The sequence below is a fragment of the Neomonachus schauinslandi genome, chromosome 16 (assembly GCF_002201575.2).
Source record: "Neomonachus schauinslandi chromosome 16, ASM220157v2, whole genome shotgun sequence".
In the NCBI taxonomy this organism is placed as follows: Eukaryota; Metazoa; Chordata; class Mammalia; order Carnivora; family Phocidae; genus Neomonachus; species Neomonachus schauinslandi.
In genome coordinates this window covers 46434108-46454215 of record NC_058418.1, presented here as the reverse complement: position 1 = coordinate 46454215, position 20108 = coordinate 46434108, and the positions used below count along the sequence as shown (strand labels likewise).

The window sequence follows — 20108 nt, the reverse complement described above, 5'->3', positions numbered from 1 at the left end:
GGTCTCTCCACCTGAAGAGCCTATGGACACTGACAACCAGGTAGTAATAAGCACCCTGTAGTGCTCAGGCTCTGGTTTTTTGGTATCATTCCCTACTAAAAGAGCTCTGTGGAAAAGTAGCTGATTTCTAGTCTGAGGCAGAAAATGTCCAAGATGAGCCTGGAACCTCCACTCATGCTTGAAAGCAGGGAAGCTATTGAAGACTACTGAGTCATGTTAGTAGGACAGGACCCTACTGGAAGGAGCTCCCACTATCCTAATGATGAAATAACTTGGGCACCAAGAAGAATAACAAACTGTTTTCCAATATCTTATTGTTAAATCTCCAGCTATCATATGGCCCAGTGACTCACTCCTAGGTATTTCCCGAAGAAAAATAATATATTTCCACAGAAAGACCATTTCTATGCAAATGTATGTGGCTTTAGTCATACTTGCAAAACCCTGGAAGCAACGCAAATGTCATTTGATAAATGGATAAACAAATTGTGGTATAATGGAATGCTACTCAGTAATAAAAGGAAAAGACCACTGATACACTCAGCAACATGGTGAATCCCCAACACGTTTGCTAAATGAAAGAAGACAGGACAGAAATGGCAACATACTTTATGATTCTGTTTATATAATGTTTTGGGGGGAAAACTCTATTAGGAACAGCAATTAGATAAATGTTTGTCAGAGGTATAGGATGGGGAAAGGGATTGGCAGCAAAGGGATACAGGAGAAGTTTTTGGGGGTGATAGAAATGTTCCAGATCTTAGAATAATATGTTTGTGTATATTCGTTAAAACTCATCACACTGTACACTTAAAGAGGGTGAACTTCAGTGTATATCAATTTTACTTCAATAAACCTGCCTTAAAAGTAACTTTAATGGATTGAAATATGTAAGTTAAAAGATGAATGAATTCAAAATGATACTGAAGAATCATTCATTACCTTTGGAGGATTCTAGGGAAGAACTCATTCTGAAAAGTGGCACATAAGTCAAGGGAAAGAAGCAAACTGTTATCGTGCTTTTTCTCTACAGAACAAACTTTGAGGTAAGAAAACATGAGGAGGGAACGTTCTCCTTTCTAGGAGGATCACAGTAATAAACGTAGAAGGAAAGGTAGAAGCAGAAAGTCACCACCTGGATTGACTAATGGAATACTGGATGAGGGCTAGAATCATCAATGTTTGATGAAAGATAAAAGGCTGACGGAGAACTGTATAATAGATGAATCATGAATAAAGAACATGACATTAGCTTACTAAAGGGGGATGAGAAGACATTTTGTGTCTCCTGCTGTAAGGCGGTACCTCCTGTGGAAACCCTACCCAAACCCAGTGAAGCTTTTTGATCTGAATATTAAGAAACGCAGTGATAAATATGTTGAATGGCATTCCAAGGGTGCAATCAACCAAATGCACAATGTGGTAGGTCTATAGGACAAGTGACCCAGTTTCTTCAACAATAACAAAAAGGGAAAGTAAACTTTCATAGATTAAAAAGTCTTAAGAGTTCGGGGCGCCTGGGTGGCTCAGTTGGTTAAGCGACTGCCTTCGGCTCAGGTCACGATCCTGGAGTCCCGGGATCGAGTCCCACATCGGGCTCCCTGCTCAGTGGGGGGTCTGCCTCTCCTTCTGATCCTCTTCCCTCTCGTGCTCTCTGTCTCTCATTCTCTCTCTCTCAAATAAAAAAAAAAAAGTCTTAAGAGTTCAAAACTTACCACAGATCTACGGAAATTAAGATAGTGGGTTACTGGCATAGAGGTAAACATACAGATCAATGGAATAGGATTGAGATTCCAGAAGTAAATCCCCATCTGTCTATGCGTCTGTGGTCAACTGAGTTTTGGTGAGGGTGCCAATGCCATCCAATGGAGGAAAGACAGTCTTTTCAAAAAATGGTGCTGGGACAATTGGATAGCCCCACACAAAAGAATGAAGTTGGGCTCTTACCTCACACCATATACAAAAATTAACTCCATATGTATCACAGATTTAAATAGAAGAGCTAAAACCGTAAAACTCTTAGAATAAAACACATGTAAATCTTTGTGATCTCAGATTAGGCAGCAGTTTCTTAGGACACCAAAAGCACAAACCACCAAAAAAGAAAAAAAAAGATAAATTGGACTTCATCAGATTTAAAAACTTTTGTGCATCCTGGGATCCTATCAAAAAGGTGAAAAAACACCCCACAAAATGGGAGAAAATACTTACAAATCATATATCTTTTTTAAAATTTATTTTTTATTAACATATAATGTACTATTTGTTTCAGGAGCACAGGTCTGTGATTCATCAGTCTTAGACAATACCCAGTGCTCACCACAACACCTATCCTCCCCAATGTCCATCACCCAGCTACCCCATCCCTCCCATCCCCCACCACTCCAGCAACTCTGTTTGTTTCTTAAGATTAAGAGTCTTTTATGGATTTGTCTCCCTCTCGGATTTGTCTTGTTTCATTTTTTTCCTCTCTTCCCTTACGATCCTCTGCCTTGTTCCTTAAATTCTGCATATCAATGAGATCATAGGATAATTGTCTTTCTCTGATTGACTTATTTCGCTTAGCATAATACTCTCTAGTTCCATCCATGCATTGCAAATGGCAAGATTTCGTTTTTTGATGGCTGCGTAATATTCCTGTGTGTGTGTGTGTGTGTGTGTATACACACATATATTCATCTGTCGATGGACATCTGGGCTCTTTCCATAGTTTGGCTATTGTGGACGTTGCTGCTATAAACATTGGGGTGCACGTGCCCCTTCGGGTCACTACATTTGTATCTTTGGGGTAAATACCCAGTAGTGCAATGGCTGGGTCATAGGGTAGCTCTATTTTCAACTTTTTGAGGAGCCTCCATACTGTTTTCCAGAGTGGCTGCACCAGCTTGCATTCCCACCAACAGTGTAGGAGGGTTTCCCTTTCTCTGCATCCTCACCAACATCTGCTGTTTCTTGACTTGTTAATTTTAGCCATTCTGACTGGTGTGAGGTGGTATCTCTTTGTGGTTTTAATTTGTATTTCCCCGATGCCAAGTGATGTTGAGCACTTTTTCATGTGTCTGTTGGCCATTTGGATGTCGTCTTTGCATAAATATCTGTTCATGTCTTCTGCCCATTTCTTGATTATTTATTCTTTGGGTGTTGTGTTTAATAAGTTCTTCATAGATTTTGGATACTAGCCCTTTATCTGATATATGTCATTTGCAAATATCTTCTCCTGTTGTGTCAATTGTCTTTTGGTTTTGTTGACTATTTCCTTTGCTGTGCAAAAGCTTTTTATCTTGATGAAGTCCCAATAGTTCATTTTTGCTTTTGTTTCCCTTGCCTTTGGAGACGTGTCTAGCAAGAAGTTGCTGCAGCCGAGGTTGAAGAGGTTGCTGCCTATGTTATCCTTAAGGACTTTGATGGATTCCTGTGTCACATTTAGGTCTTTGATCCATTTTGAGTCCATTTTTGTGTATGGTGTAAGGAAATGGTCCAGTTTCATTCTTCTGCATGAGGCTGTCCAGTTTTCCCAACACCATTTGTTGAAGAGATTGTGTTTTTTCTACAAATCATATATCTAATAAGAGTCTAGTACCCAGAATGTATTAAGAACTGTTACAACTCGGGGTGCCTGGGTGGCTAAGTTGGTTAAGTGTCTGCCTTTGGCTTGGGTTGTGATCCCAGGGTCCTGGAATTGAGCTTCGCATCAGGCTTCTTGCACAGTGGGGGTCTACTTCTCCCTCTCTGTGCTCTCTCTCTCAAGTAAATAAATAAAATACTTTAAAGAAAAATAGAACTGTTAAAACTAAAAAAAAAAAAAAGATGGGGGTGCCCGGCTAGCTCAGTTAGTGGAGCATGGGACTCTTGGTCTCAGGGTTGTGAGTTGAAGCCCCACATTGGGTGTTGAGATTACTTAAAAATAAAATCTTAGGGCACCTGGGTGGCTCAGTTATTAAGCATCTGCCTTTGGCTCAGGTCATGATCCCAGGGTCCTGGGATTGAGCCCTCCATCGGGCTCCCTGCTCGACGGGAAGTCTGCTTCTCCCTCCCCCATTCCCCCTGCTTATGTTTCCTCTTTTGCTCTCTTTTTCTCTGTCAAATAAATAAGATCTTTAAAAAGAAATAAAATCCTGGGGTGCCTGGGTGGCTCAGTCGTTAAGCGTCTGCCTTCGGCTCAGGTCATGATCTCAGGGTCCTGGGATCAAGCCCCGCATTGGGCTCCCTGCTCCGCAGGAATCCTGCTTCTCCCTCTCCCACTCCCCCTGCTTGTGTTCCCTCTCTCACTGTGTCTCTCTCTGTCAAATAAATCTTAAAAAAATAAAATCTTAAAAAAAAAACTAACTACTTGACTAATTAGTCAAGTAAAGGACTTGAATAGACATTTCTCCGAAGAAGATATACAAATGGCCAGTAAGCACATGAAAAGATGCTCAGTATCTCTAGTCATCAGGAAAATGCAAGTAAAAACCACATGAAATACCATTTCACACCCACTGATGGGTATAATAATAATAATAATAATAAAAAGATAATAACAAACATTGACAAGAATGTGGAGAAATCAGAACACTCATTCACTGTGGATGGGATATATAAATATAAAATGGTGTAGCTGCTTTGGAAAACAGCTTGGTTCCTCAGAAAGTTAAACATAGATTAAGCACATGACCCGGCAACCCCATTCCTGGGAACATACCCAAGGAAAAAAACCTATGTCCACACAAAGACTTGTACAGGAGTGTTCATAGCAATATCATTTGTATTAGCGCCCCCCTGCCTCCGCCCCGGTGAAAACAGCCCTAATGTCCATCAACTGATGAATGGCTAGGGAAAATGTGGTGTATCCGCATTCCCCTGCCTGCCATTGCTTCAAAATCACCAAAGCAGAATATTTAGCGATGCTGGGTCATTATCCAGAAGCACGGTCTGCAGCCAGTGACATTCCACCAGTGGCCATGCTCTGTATGTATGAGGTCTCTGCCGTTATTAGGAAGACCGTATTGAGAAGGTAGTACAGTTTTTTTTTTTGTACAGGCTCTCCAGATGGCCCCTGACCCCAAAAATGCCTCCCTTGCTTGCAGAAATGCCAAAGCACTTAAAGCAGAGCAAGAAGAAGGAAATTACAAGCTGGCGTATGAACTATACACAGAAGCCCTGGGGACAGACCCCCAACAATATAAAAACAAATGCTGAATTCTACTGTAACTGGGGTATAGATCATTCCAAGCTTAGGAGACTAGATGGTGCAATAGAAGATTGCACAAATGCAGTGAAGCTTGATTCCACTTAATTAAAAGCCTCCTTGGGAAAAGTTCAGTGTTACATGGATACGGAACAATTTGAAAAAGCAGTACAGGACTGTGGAAAAGTGTATCAGACGGAGAAAACATAAGAACATGCACAGCTCCTAAAACACCACACAGCTGGTGCTAAAGAAAAGCAAGGAAAGTTTACTACAAGTTTCTGGGAGTGGACATGAATGCCTCTGAGGAGGAGATCAAGAAAACTATCAGCAACGAGCCTTGAAGCACCACGCAGACGGGCACGGGAGAGCCAGTGCTGAAGTTCAGAAGGAGGAGGAGGAAAAGTTCAAGGAAGTCAGAGAAGCTTTTGCAAGCTTTTGCTCTTCTCACTGATCCCGAGAAGAAGACTCATTCTGACACTGGACAGGACCTGGATGAGGGCATGGGTGTGGGTGACTTTGATGTCAACCACATTTTCTTTGGCATTCTTCAGCAGTGCTGGGGCTTCAGGTTTGAAGCATCTGGTCTGGGGAATTTTCTTTTTCAGTTTGTGTCATGAGAGGAAACCATCCAGAACTTGCTCAGTGTGACCTTGAATGTGGACACAGCTTACCTCCTCTCTTCTCCGCATCTCCGTGTACTTGGAGCACTTTGGCTTTCTCCGTTGGATCCCCTGGGTCTGTGTGAGTGGGTGAAGGAAAGGGGGCTGGTGCCAAGACTGCGGGTGTGGGAGGGAGGGAGGGGATGGACAGGGAAGCAACTTGTGAATTTTTGTTTTACTGTTTATTTTATTTTTTTATTTTTTAAAGATTTTATTTATTTATTTGACAGAGAGAGACATAGCGAGAGAGGGAACACAAGCAGGGGGAGGGGGAGAGGGAGAAGCAGGCTTCCCGCGGAGCAGGGAGCCCGATGCGGGACTCGATCCCGGGACTCCAGGATCATGACCTGAGCCGAAGGCAGACGCTTAACGACTGAGCCACCCAGGCGCCCCAAGATTGGTTTATTTTTGAGAGAGAGAGAGAGTAGGGGGAGGAGCAGAAGAAGAGGGACAAGCAGACTCCACACTAAGCGTGGAGCCTGAGGAGGGGCTTGATCCCATGACCCTGAGATCATGACCTGAGCCAAAATCAAGAGTTGGATGCCTAACCAACTGAGCCACCCAGGCACCCCAGTGAAATCCTCTTGTAAAAGGGCAAAAAATTAAGAGAGTAAAATGTTTGACACTTAAAAAAAAAAAAAAAAAAGGGAGGGGAAGCTGGCTGGCTCAGTAAGGGGAGAATGTAACTAGACCTCAGGGTAATGAGTTCGAGCCTCATGTTGGGAAAAGAAAAAAAAAAGAAATCTTAAAAAAATTTTAAAAATTAGAAAAAAAAAAAAAAAAAGGGAGTGAAGTACTGACAGATACTATGTCTTCACCTGATTGGGCTGCCATAATAAAATGCCATAGATGTGTAGCTTAAAGAACAGAAATTTACTTGCTAACAGTTCCAGAGGCTGGAGGTCTGAGATCAGGGTACCAGCATGGTTGATTTCTGGTGTGGACTCTCCCCTTGAATTGCAGGTGGTCGCCTTCTCGTTGTGTGCTCACATGACCTCTTGTCTGTGGGGGCACGCAGAGAGAGCGAGCAAGCTCTCTCTCTGGTGGCTCTTATAAAGTCACAAATCCCATCACAAGGCCCCACCCTTCTGATCTCATCTAAGCCTAATTACCTCCCAAAAGTCCCATCTCCCATCACACTGGGGGCTAGGGCTTCAACATAGGAACTTAGGGGGACACATTAAGTTTATTGCACGGTACAAGATGAATGAACCCTGAAAACATTACGCTAAGTGAAAGAAGTCAGTCCTGAAGGACCACATACTGTATGACTCCATTGATAGGAAACGTCCAGGGGAAGCAAATCCATAGAGACAGAAAGCAAATGAGTGGTTGCTTGCCCCAGGGGTTGGGTGGGGGGGAGGAAATAAACAGAGACTGCAAATGAATACAGTTTCTTTTGGGGGTGATGAAGATGTTCTGGAATTAGATTGTGGGTGTTTGTTGCACAACTTTGTGAATCTACTAAAAAAAAAAAATTCCACTGAATTATACACTTTAAAATGGCAAATTTTATGGTATGTGAATTATATCTTAATATTAAAAAAAAGAAAGGGAAAAAGATGTACAGACACATCAACCAATGGACTTTGTTAGGCTCTCGATTCAAACAAAGCAACTTAAGAAAAAAAAAGACATTTTAAAAACAACTGGGGAAGGGCGCCTGGGTGGCTCAGTTGGTTAGGCGACTGCCTTCGGCTCGGGTCATGATCCTGGAGTCCCGGGATCGAGTCCCACATCGGGCTCCCTGCTCAGCGGGGAGTCTGCTTCTCCCTCTGACCCTCCTCCCTCTCATGCTCTCTCTCATTCTCTCTCTCGCAAATAAATAAAAAATCTTAAAAAAAAAAAACAAAAAAAAAAACAACAACAACTGGGGAAAATCGAACATGGATTCTGTATTAGGTGATACAAGGAATTCTTGATTTGGGAATGTGCAATAATAGTAATGTGATTATATATATATATGTATTTTTAAAGATTTTATTTATTTGACAGAGAGAACACAAGCAGAGGGAGACAGGGAGAAGCAGGCTCCCTGCTGAGCAAGGAGCCCTATGTGGGACTCGATCCCAAGACCCTGGGATCATGACCTGGGCTGAAGGCAGCCGCTTAACTGACTGAGCCACCCAGGCGTCCCGTGATTATATATTTTTAAAACACAGTATTCACAACTGAACTATGCAGAACATTCTAGCATCTACTTTCTTGCACACCTGTTCACTGTGTGAGCTTCCTCATGCCTGCTGTCAGCCATGGGGTAGACTAGGGGTGGCATGGGAGAGGCACGTTCTCAATCTCCTCACCCTCCCCCATGAGAGAGCGGGGAGAGAGAGAGAGGAAGAGAGGGTGCCCTCTCAGTTGTGGGGAAGGCCACTCCCTGAGGCAGACGGCTGTCAGGCCACTGGTCCGGCCTCATTTGCCGGGGAGGGGCCCTGTTTCCAGGCCTCTGGGAGCAGCCTGGTTTTCTCTGTGCCACCCCAAAGGCTCTAGCTCCTGTTTCACCAGGTCACTCCTGCTGGGTGTCTTCCTCAGCTTTCACACATTTCCTCCATTTTGGAGGGGCTCGAGGGCTAGAACCACCATGAAGGTGACCCTGACCCCATTTCTTACTTTCTTGGCTTCTCCGTCAGGGTCTGGGGGTCCAGGATGTGTGGTGGGCTCAGTACTCAAAGTACTCAGTACTCGAAGTACTCAGCACTTTCCGGGAAATTTGTGCAAGAGGAAGCCACCAAGAGAGCTGCTGTTTTAATGTCCTGGCAGCCTGAGTCATCCGGGTACTTGACCTGCATGCAGCCTCACCTCATTCAGGAAGCTTCCTTGATTGGACGCGTTCAGCCATTCATCCCTTGGTCCTGCTTTTGTCGAGGCCCGTGGCTGTCAGCTGGTGTCATCGTAACTCACCCCGGACCGGCGCTGCCCTTGGGATGTTCTGAAGTCCTTTCTCGTGTGCGGTCGAGTAGCCGGCCCCCGGTCTCTCCCTGGGGCCCCTGCCAGCAGTGGGTGCAGCGCGCACAGACTCTCCGTGCTGGTGGCTGATGGCTGAGTGGCAGCACTATTCTTACATAACCCGTTTCTCTCCTCCTTTCTCCCTCCAGAGCCAGATTTCACACTGAGCAGCTGCAGACGGAGAAATCAGAGAAAGCACAACCCGGCCCCAGATTCCAAGGGGCCTGCTGGGGACTCTGTCCTGCTCGAGAGGGAAGACCCCGAGGCCGGAGTCTCAGGCCAGGTCCCGGCTGCCATGGGACTTGCAGCTGCCGCCCCCCGGCTGCCCTCCACACGGCCAGGCAGATAAGGGCGGGCACTGCCCCAGGAGCACCTGCCGCCCCCCCGCCGGGCTGCTGCTCTGTGGCCAGCCCTTCCCCAGCCTTGGGCCACCTTCGCTGACCCAAGGCCATGTAGGCCCCACCTGGGCCTTTGTGGATAGACACACGGCCGGGGACACCGCCTCTGCTCTCTGGGGGACACAGCGTACCACCATGCCCCGGGGAATCGCCTGGCTGCACTGTGGGTACTGGGGGGGGGGGGGGGGTCTGTGGAGACGGCCCTTGGAGGCCTTGGCCCAGAGCCAGGCTCTGCTGTAACCATGGCAGCAGGGCCATTCCTGCCAGTGAGAAGTTGAGATGCTTCCCAGCTTAACAGCCTGAGGACTCCCATGGCCACCCTCTGCCCTGGCCCTAGCCAACCCCAGCTCAGACCCACATGCGGGGTACAAGTCCTAGGCTGGGTTGGCATGGTCAGTGGGTGGTCAAGGGGATGGGGCAGGCACTGGGGGCAAGGGGCAGCACCACCTTCGCAGGCTCACCAGTTCTGGGGTGCACAGGCAGGGGTGGGGCAGAGGTGGCAGAGAGGATTTCTGGCCTCCCTGGGTGTGGCCAGCCGGGGGTGGGAGCTCGTGAAAGTGGGCCCCAAGACACATGGCAGAAGTGCCACCAGGTGCTGGAGAAGGCATCCTGTTCCTCTGCCCCTCCCTCCATGATAGAACAAAATTAAGAGGCAGAAAGAGAACAGTGTTGTTGGTAAGAAGAAAAATAAGTTGAAATGAGGACAGAAAGCGTCTAGAAGCCTCTCAAGTCTGCTGGTGGGAGGCCAGACCAAGATCCCTTCAGACTCCAAGATTCTATTGAATTGACTCAAGTTCAGCACATTTTTCTGGTGCCTCCCACATGCCCACTGGAGAGTTACTGCCATGGCAACAAGGACTGGGCTAGCTCGCGCCCCTCTCTCCGATGCCTGGCGCCGAGTTAGGCGTTAGGAACTGTGTGCCTCATGGATGAGGTCTGGGGTTTGATCCTGCAAGGGATCCAGGCTGGCCCTTGTGGAGGGAGACTGCAAAGGATCAGGCATTCAGAACAGGCAGAAGGACCCAGACCCAGTGTTCTGGAAGCTTCCAGGTCACGAGGAGCAAGAGGGGCAATATGGGTGAGGAACCACTTGAAATGGTTTTGAACGTGGACCGTGTTCACACAGGTAGATGTGGGAAGGTGAGGACAGTGTCCCAGGTAGAGGGAACAGCATGAGCAAAGGTTCAGCAGTGGGGCTGGAAACTGGAAAGCCAGTTTGCGCTCAGATGGTGGAGGCCGTAAAGGCCAGTTCATGAGACAGCAGGGAGCTCTGGAAGGTTCAAGATCTGGGGATGGGGTTGTGACTGGGAGTTACTCTACTTTCGGAAGATCAGTCTGTGCTACTTGCCCGCCGTGCTGTCGCAACCTTTTGGCCAGGAAGTGATGAGGGTCTGTTCCAGAGATGGACGTGGGGCCGGAATGGAAGGCATGGTGGAGGCTGACTGCAGGCGCTGGCAAGGATGGGCTGTGGGGAGGGAGGCAGCGAGAGCTGCAGGTCAGGGACTCGTAAAGGGGCTGGGTACTGGGGAAGGATGGGCTGCCATAACAAATTGCCACAAACTCGGTGACTTAAAACAGCAGAAGATTATTCTGTCCCAGGTCTGGAGGCCAGAAGTCTAAAATTAAGGTGTGGGCAGGGCCACGCCTCCTCCGAAGCTCTAGGGGAGGCTCCTTTCTGCCTCTTCCTGCTTCTATTGGCACCTGGCAGTCCATGCTTTGTGGTGTCATCGCCCCGGTCTGTGTCTGTCTCCTCCTGACACACTCTGCATGTCTCTGTGTCCTCTCCTTCTCTTTTTTTTTTTTTTTAAAGATTTTATTTATTTATTTGAGAGAGAGAGTGAGAGAGAGAAAGAGCACAAGAGGGGGGAGCGGGAGAGGGAGAAGCAGACTCCCTGCCGAGCAGGTAGCCTGATGCGGGACTCGATCCTGGGACTCCAGGATCATGACCCGAGCCGAAGGCAGTCGCCCAACCAACTGAGCCACCCAGGCGCCCTCCTCTCCTTCTCTTATGAGGACACCTGGTCACTGGATTTAGGGTGGGCCTTGACGTTATCTGCAAAGACCCCATTTCCAAATAAGGTCACATCTGAAGCTCTGGGCGAACAAGGATTTTCAGGGGGATGCTATTCAACCCTCTGCACAGGTTTAGATTCAGTCACTGCGGGTGGGGTGGTGAACAAGCCCCATTTGTCCCTGCACAAGGGGGCTGTCCCCAGGACAGGTGCAGCCCCTCCCCCTCCCAGCCAGGGACCCGGGAAGGGAGCTCCTTCCTCACTTTCTCTTTCTTCAGCCTCCTCTTCTGTCTTGGAGGTGTCTTCTTTCTGGAGGGCGAGGGGGCAAGAGTGGCCCCCTTCCAGGGTCGGGGGTGCACTGCCGTGGGGCTCTCTGAGGAGCAGAGCCACTGTGAGGCTACAGCCGTGCTGGCCCCATGGTCACCGGCTTGCTGGCCTGTTTCTTGGGAGGGAGGCAGCTGAAAAGGGGCTTAAATTTGGAGTTGGTGGTCAGTCTGCAGATCTAAAGGAAGTCTGGGTCTGGGGGAAGGCAGATGACCCACGGACAAGGTTTCTGGCAGAGCCCATGCATGCCAGGCTGGCACGCGGTGGCTTTCTATGACTCGTTCCCTGCTAGGAGCCAAAGTTGTCAGGACAGGGGTGAGGGCAGCGAGGGTAGGACTTCAGGGGTCACATGGGCAGGCAGGGGTGACTGCCCCATGGGAAGGAAGGCCAAGTGTGGACAGAGATACTGATTTTTGAAGACAAGTTGCAAATTCAGATTTTTATGTGAAATCTCTGTGAACCAGCTGTGGCCCTTGGGACACCAGTTTGCAACTGTCTCTGGAGGTCAGTGGTTCTCAAAGTGTAGTCCCCAGACCAGCAGCAGCAGCACCTGGGAACTTGCTAGAAATACAGACTCTCTGGGCCCACCCCAGACTTCCTGAATCAGACACTCTGGGCCTTAACCAGCTTTCCAGAAGATTCAGATGCATGCTCCTGATTCCTTGTTCAAGATGAACCCCTAAAGTGCTCAGTAAACAAGACCATGCTGTGGTTCGCTGCATTAGGGACTCACTCACTAGGGGCCAAGTTGTCCGGTCTAGATAATGAGTGAGGTGGACAGATGGTGCTAGAGACGAGACTGTGGGGGCTGGTTCAGGCAGGGGAGAGCCTGGTGGGGGGTGGGGGGAGGAGTCTTGGTGAGGCCTTGAAAGAGGTCTGCCATGCTGGAGGATACCGAGGGCCAAGGCAAAGTGTGAGCAAAAACTGTAAACCAGGAATGATCTCGGTCTGCAGGGGTGCCAAGCTGAGGAGCTTAATGACTTAGAGACAAGATAGGAAGCAGGCAGAAACACTGGCTCAGTATCTGTTTATCTGTTCTTTTGTCCAAATACCGGGGGCAAGCGCTTGGGAAGAGACAAGAGAGAGGAAATGCAAGATGGGTTGCAAATTTGCAAACTTGAAAAATAGCCCTTCTCTGGGAGGAAGGGCTTGTGGGCTGCAGCGCGTCCTCCCCGTCCTCCTCGGAACAGGGCTTGAGGCCGCCTAGCGCGCTCCGGGTGAGAGTCCAGCCAGAGCAAAGGCCCGGCAGCAGGGCGGAGGAGGAGGAGAGGTGCCCAGGAGCAGGCCCAGGCCAGTGAGGGAGTAAGAACAGAAGTTTCCCTAAGTTCCAGGGAGGTGAGGGAGAAAGTCAGGTCAGTAACGCCTAGTGGGAACCGGGGGTGGGGCAAGGAGATAATGGCTTGCCTGGGTATTTTTGGGAGGGGAAAAAAAAAAAGGAAAGAAAAGAAAAGCAGGGGCGCCTGGGTGGCTCAGTTGGTTAAGCGACTGCCTTCGGCTCAGGTCATGATCCTGGGGTCCCGGGATCGAGTCCCGCATCGGGCTCCCTGCTCGGCGGGGAGTCTGCTTCTCCCTCTGACCCTCCCCCCTCTCATGCTCTCTCTCTCTCTCTCTCATTCTCTCTCTCAAATAAAATAAAATCTTAAAAAAAAAATCCTGGGCGCCTGGGTGGCTCAGTTGGTTAAGCGACTGCCTTCGGCTCAGGTCATGATCCTGGGGTCCCGGGATCGAGTCCCGCATCGAGCTCCCTGCTCGGCAGGGAGTCTGCTTCTCCCTCTGACCCTCCCCCCTCTCATGCTCTCTGTCTCTCATTGTCTCTCTCGCAAATAAATAAATAAAATCTTAAAAAAAAAAAAAAGAAAAGCAAAAACAAATTATTGCTTTTGACTGTGATAGTAATTTGGATATTGATTGTATTGATTGTAGAGTATAAAGTATGTCCTACAAAATACAAAGAACGTAAAAATCTCCCACAGAGATTTGGTGCCTTTCCTTCCACCACTCGCGTTTCCCATGCACATGCAGACATGGGTAATTCACGTCCCGCTGTGCGCCCAGAGGAGAGGTGTTGAGTCATGCTTTTTAAGACTTTACTAAGCATATCATGAGTACTTTTCTTATCACATAAGCATACCATAAGCATTCTTTGGCAATGTGGTTTTTATTGGCTACATTCATTAATGAACATGTGGGCCGTTTACAGATTGTTATTCGTATAAGAGAATTCTGCTACAGGACTCTTTGTCCACGAATCTTTTGGTGATGGCTCTTGTTTTCCTTCAGGCTTATGCCTAAAAATGAGTTCAGTGGATCAAAGAATGTGAAAAATTATTTTTTTTTTAAACTTTTTTTTAAAGATTTTATTTATTTGACAGGGAGCACAAGCAGGGGAGCGGCAGGCAGAGGGAGAGGGAGACGCAGGCTCCCCGCTGAGCAGGGAGCCCGATGCGGGGCTCGATCCCAGGATCCTGGGATCATGACCTGAGCCGAAGGCAGACGCTTAACCAACTGTGCTACTCAGGCGCCCCTGTTTATTAATATTTTTAAAAGATTATTTATTTGAGAGAGAGAGTGAGGGGTGGGGAGGGGCAGAGGGAGAGGGAGAGAGAGTCCCAAGCCGACTCCCTGATGAGTATGGAGCCTGATGCTGGGCTTGATCTCACAGCCCTGAGATCAGGAACTGAGCTGAAACCAAGAGTCAGACTGCGCCACCCAGGTGCTCCAGTAGGTCACAGGATGTGAAAATTTTCAAGGCTTATTGGGTCAAAGGGTGTGGACATTATTAAGTCCACTAATAATAAAAATAATAAAAATTGCCAAATTGCTTTCCAGGATAAGAGCCTCACTACTTCGCCGGCACCAAGTGTCATGAAATGAAATTAAAAAAACACCACCACCCAATTTCCATTTTTGATAAGTGAAACATGGCATCTGATTGTTTTAATATATATATATTTACCTTTATTGGTGAGTTTGATTTTTGTTGGCTACATCTCCTGCCCATCTATGTTTTCTTTCTGCTCTGATGAGTTTGATGCTTGTTCATATTTTTTGCAACTCCTCAGGTTTTTTTTTTTTTTTAAAGATTATTTATCTGACAGAGAGAGATACACAAGCAGGGGGAGTGGGAGAGGGAGAAGCAGGCTCCCCACTTAGCAGGGAGCCCGATACGAGGCTTGATCCCAGGACGCTGGGATCATGGCCTGAGCTGAAGGCAGACGGTTAACGACTGAGCCACACAGGTGCCCCTCCTCTGGTATTTTTTGTAAGTGTGTTCAGTTACGGGAAATCACAAAAGCTGTTTTTGAAGTCACAGTGACCCCCAGTGGTGAAAGCTGGTAATGTTCGGAAGGCGGCAGCTCGTTCGCTGGGAGGGAGCAGCGGCAAGCCTGAGCTTGGTTGGCTTCCCCAGAGTGAGCGCATTGGAAGGGCTGCAATGATTTGTACATCTGAGGGGGAAGCCAAGATCAGTTACAGCAGGGAGGCAATTGGCTCCGGTCACTCAAGAGTCATTTGTAGAGTGGGAACGAGCATCCAGAACTCCTGAATCCCCAGGTGGAAATGCAGACCCAGGCTTTGAGGACACTCCAGCCCTAAAGGGGGTGGGGGCCGAGGTTGCCCTGGAAAGGAGGTTGTGCCTGCCCCATGGGGCAGGAGTGGGGAGGAGACTGGACACCAACCTCAGGATGGGACTGTGGGGCGGGCTCTGCTGGCTGGGGGCAGGGCTGCACTGGCCGGACTGCTCGTGCTCGCCTGGCCTTGCTGTGTGAGCCTGGACCCTGGTGGGGGGAAGGCCTCCCCAGCGCTCCGCGCCTCCGCCCCTCCCATGGCTGGGAAAAGGGAGGGCACACACGCACAGCTTTGCACACCCAGGCGGCGTGGGGGTGGCGCGGGGTGCTCATGTGTTGCTGTTGGGTTCGGCCCACAGATCTCGGGATCCTCCTTGGCATGGCCTTGGGGAACGGGGGTTTGGAGATGTGGCCCTTGACCCAGACCGAGGAGTGCGCCGTCACTGGCTTTCTGCGGGACAAGCTGCAGTATAGGAACCGTCTGCAGTACATGGTAACCGTGGGTACCCGCTGTGTCCCCTGCCCAAGCTCCCGGGCTCACAGGGTGTAGGCCCCCGGGCCCCGCCCTGGCTCCGTGTCAGCCCTGAGCCCAGGGCCCCTTTCTCCGCCTGGTCCGCACCAACCGTGCCCTCCCTGCTGGCCGTCCCCAGGGCCCCCCACCCCTGCTACTTGATCGGACCTTTGATCCTGCCTCTCCATGGCGCTCACCCTGTGACTCAGGAGTGAATTCCAGAAAGCCTTGAGGGGAACCCCAGGCACTTATTACCGGCTGGGCAGATAAGGACCTAGAAGTTGGAATGTGCACCCGTTTGTGTGGGGTAGAGAAGCCCATGGGCCACTGTGGCTCTGGAAGACTTTTTTCTTTTTTTGACAGCTTTACTGAGATGTCCTTCACATACCGTACTATTAACCTGTTGAAGTGTACAACTCCGTGGTTTTCCGTCTATTGGCAGAGTTTTTTTTTTTAAAGATTTTATTTATTTATTTTAAAGATTTTTTATTTTTATTTATTTGAGACAGAATGAGAGAGAGAGAGCCTGAGAGGGAGGAGGGTCAGAGGGAGAAGCAGACTCCCCGATGAGCAGGGAGCCCGACGCGGGACTCGATCCCGGCACTCCAGGATCATGACCTGAGCCGAAGGCAGTCGCTTAACCGACTGAGCCACCCAGGCGCCCAGAGATTTTATTTATTTGACAGAGACACAGGGAGAGTAGGAACACAAGGAGGGGGGAGTGGGAGAAGGAGAAGCAGGCTTCCCGCTGAGCAGGGAGCCTAATGCGGGGCTCGATCCCAGGACCCTGGGACCATGACCTGAGCCGAAGGCAGATGCTCAGCGACTGAGCCACCCAGGAGCCCCTATTGGCAGAGTTCTGCAACCAGCACCATAATAAGTTTAGAGTAATCTTACTTAAGGTAGTCTTCCTCACCTCCAAAGAATATACTACTCTGGGGGTAGCAGGTCCCTCAACCACTTCTTGGCATGAAATTTCTGCCATCATAGGAACTCCACGTTTGGTTTCAGCCTTCTCTGTGCCCCAGAGGAAAGAGAGCTGTCGTCATTCCCGTGGGGAGCTGGGTGATACCTCTGGTATCAAAGGGCTGGTCCTTGGCCCTCTCCTACATCAGACTGTCTGGGAGCTGGGGGAGCCTGAGCCATTTCTGACTCTGACCTCATGGTTTCTTCTTGTACTTCCCCAGAAACACTACTTCCCCATCAACTACAGGGTCAGCGTGCCTTATGAGGGGGTGCTCAGAAGGGCCAACATCACCAAGCTGGTGAGAATCCCCTCCTGGGCTGGGAGACCCCTGCCTCCTGGGACACCCCATGGACCCAGCCTGAGAGGCACATTGGTCTTGGCAGGTCCTGCTGCCAGGGGGCATTTCCCAGCTCCGCGAGCAAGCCTGCCCTCGGCTGAGGCCCAAGGTTGCTCCCTGGCCACCGTGGATGCCCATGCTCTGCTCTCTTTGTGGGGCCACGTTGGGTGGGGGGTGGTCAGCAGTGGCAGGGAGGGCCCAGAGACCCGTGTCTGTGGGCTTCAGTGATGTCTCCTGTCCCCACAGCAGAAGGCCCGGGTCAGCCAGCAGGAGCTGCGGTACCTGTGGGTCTGGGTGAGCCTCAGCGCTACTGAGTCGGTGCAGGAAGTGCTGCTCGAGGGCCACCCATCCTGGAAGTACCTGGAGGAGGTCCATACGCTGCTGCTGGACGTGCAGCAAAGCCTCATGGTGAGCTGTGCTCAGCTGCGGGTGTGTGTGTGTGTGTGTGTGTGTGTGTGTGTGTGAGGTGGGGTGTGCGCATGGGTGCACGGTGGTCAAGGATGGTTGAGGGAGGATTTGAACACATGGAAAGTTTCAGCACGTCCTGAAGGGTGTAGGAAAAATGATTGAGAGGAAGAGATGGCCAGTGCCCAGTGGGTGGCCTGGGCTGGGGGCAGGGGATACTCTGGGCTCTGTCTCTCTTGCTCTGGATCCCAGGTAAGTCATTGAACCCTGTGGCTTTGTTTCTGGAGGTTTCTTTTTTGGGGGAGAGGGGAGGAAGTATGAATAGGTGGAGGGATGAACACAGGAGGTTTTTAGAGTATAATGAAGTGCTTCTCCAGGACACTGTAATAGCCTGTTCGTGTCAAAGTCCATCGCATGTATAGCACAAAGTGAACTATGGACTTCAAGTAATAATAATAATAGAGGTTCCTGATCATTGCCTGCCCCATAGAATTGATCTGAGGCCTCAGGGATGTGTCCTCTAAAAAGCCTGCAGAGTAAACTCACAGATTAGTGTGAGCCCATGCAGGCCATGGGTGTACTGCAGGACCCCTCCCCATCTCCCATTTTGCCCTACTCCCGCAGTAGGAGCCTTCCCCGGGGAGCCCCCCCCCCCCGCTGCCCAGTCAGAGCTGGGAGTTGCGGGGGACACTAGGGTTTAGGAGCCCACGGCTGCTGGGAGTTCTGGGGAGGCTCTGGCTTGGGCAGAGGCCCATTGGTCTCCTTGGTGGCGCTTTCGTGCCCATGGGCAATGTGAGTTGGAGCTGACCTGAAGAGACAGTTTTGCATCCTTGGTTTTCCTGGTGAGAGCCTGACTCTGAGCTCTTGGGAGCTGCCCACGTGGTTCAGATTTAACCAGCTTTAAGTCTTGTCTTCTTTCTCACAGAGTTAATGGTCTGTGCCCCGCTCCAAATATGCCCAGCATCTGGTGCGCAGTGGGTTCTCCCTGCCAGGGAGTGGGCCACGGGACAGGCCCCTTCTCCCTCCTGCTACACTCGCTTCTCTTTCCAAGCCTTTGTAGACTGGCTTTTTTGGGTTGTTGTGAGAAATGACCACTTACTGGTGGCGGAATATGGAAATTCTCTTGCCACAGACCTGGAGCCGGAAACCCTGCACCCAGGGTATATCAGCAAGGCCACGCTCTTTCCGAAGGTTCTAGGGAGCAGGAACCCTTCCTGTTTCTTCCCCGCTTCTGCTGGCTGCTACTCTTGTTGGCTTGTGGCCATGTCACTCCAACCTCTGCCTCCACCCTCACATGGCCTTTCCCTCTAGCATCCCCTCTTATAAGGACGCCAGTCATTGGATTTAGGGCACACCCTACATTCAAATTGATCTCATCTGGAGATCCTTAATTACATCTGCAAATGTCCTATTTCCAAATAGGGTCATGTTCACAGGTCCCAGGGCTGGATGTAGTTTTTTTGGAGAGGGGATTAAGGGGACAGACAGTTTAACCCAGTACACTCCCTTTAGGAAGGTCTTTGCCTGGCTCAGGCCCCACATTTCCTTTCTAGGCCATGTCTCCTGCACCAGCTCTGGCCCCCTGCTCCGTCCCCCAAGTGTGCCTGCCTGCTCCCCGCACCGTGCCCCGTTAAGTACTATGGAGAGAAGCACCCTGAGTTTGGAGCTCGAGACTGGCCCGGCCCGGGGTGCCTGGCACCCAGGTGTCCTCATGATACGGCCCTCACAGGTCCTTTGTCTTGTTCCCTGCAGGCAGTGGAGATCTTTGAATCCTCAAGGACAGTCTCCCGGGCCCAGGACTCCTTGTGTGCGGGTGGCCGGGCCTGGGCTAGAACAGCAAGGATGCCCCCTACAATCATTTTTCCAAAGATGGAAAAAGAGGAGCCTCTGTGATGATGGGCTTGGGTGAGGGTTGTTGAGGGGGACCCTCCCAGGTAACTTGGTGCCTGCAGGAAGGAGGAGAGAAATTACCCATAGGCCCCCTGGTCACAGTTTGTGACCACACATGGTTTGTGCAGCTCCACGCAGGGCAGTTTCCAGGCTTCTCCTGGGATATGGCCCTGCCTCTTCACTGGGGTTGGGGGGGGGGGTGGCACCCATGGTCCTGACGGTCTCCTCCCTTCCAGGATGTGGAGGTCGGCCCCAAGGTGGAGGCGGTAGTGTCACTCCTGAGTGGCCCGAGGCTAAGCCTGAAGCTGGTGCGACCCAAAGCCCTCCTGGACAACTGCTTCCGGGTCATGGAATTGCTGTACTGTTCTTGCTGTAAGGAACAAGTGGGGGGGGGGCTGGGGGCAGGACACCGGGCTTCAGACGCAGGGTCACTGAGCAGACCAGGACCCTCCGGGGCATGCCCTCCACTCCCCAGGGCTATAGGGCATTTCGGAAAGCCAAGATGGGCCCCAGGTACAGGGACAAGAACAATGGGGCTTGGTCTGGGAATGAGGGGGGCTGTTGACCACTCCTGCAGTCTTTTTTTTTTTTTCTCCGTTTCCTGCAGGTAAACAAAGTTCCGTCCTAAATTGGCAGGACTGTGAGGTGCCGAGCTCTCAGCCCCACAGCCCCGAGCCCTCATCACAGTGCGTGGCTACCCAGCTATACCCTCTGTCCCAGAGGCCCCCTATCTCCCTTCCCCACTCCCCAGGATCCACACCCGGACCCCCGGCTCAGTGAAGCTGCTGAGGGCACAGGCCGAGGCCTCTTGGCCCGAGCAGCCTGTGTGGGGCAGCGGGAGGTTCTCCCGCAGTTCGGTTGAGCCTGAGACTTGTCTGGGCAGTGGTGAGGAGCCCCCCCCCCCCCCCCCCCCCCCCCCCCCC

The 20108-nt window shown here is 50.4% G+C and overlaps 1 protein-coding gene and 1 pseudogene across 1 annotated transcript; both read left to right on the top strand.

The window, feature by feature from the left end:
* Positions 1–4790: 4790 nt before the first annotated feature.
* On the top strand, positions 4791–5787 carry LOC110593991 (annotated as a pseudogene).
* Positions 5788–5795: 8 nt separating this feature from the next.
* On the top strand, positions 5796–19965 carry IL34 (interleukin 34). Its single transcript, XM_021705461.1, has 7 exons — positions 5796–5911; positions 8925–9336; positions 15435–15568; positions 16774–16851; positions 17137–17298; positions 19422–19557; positions 19793–19965. The coding sequence occupies exons 2-7, from the start codon at positions 9309–9311 to the stop codon at positions 19963–19965; spliced, it is 711 nt and encodes a 236-aa protein (XP_021561136.1). The 5' UTR covers positions 5796–5911; positions 8925–9308.
* The last annotated feature ends 143 nt before the right edge of the window (positions 19966–20108 follow it).

What these genes read in the sequence shown, in the direction of transcription:
- IL34 (XM_021705461.1), top strand. Translation starts at nt 9,309, where the DNA reads ATGCCCCGGGGAATCGCCTGGCTGCACT. An exon ending in GGGAATCGCCTGGCTGCACT is followed by an intron (nt 9,337 to 15,434) that starts GTGGGTACTGGG and finishes TTCGGCCCACAG; the next exon opens with ATCTCGGGATCCTCCTTGGC. An exon ending in ACGTGCAGCAAAGCCTCATG is followed by an intron (nt 17,299 to 19,421) that starts GTGAGCTGTGCT and finishes CCTCCCTTCCAG; the next exon opens with GATGTGGAGGTCGGCCCCAA.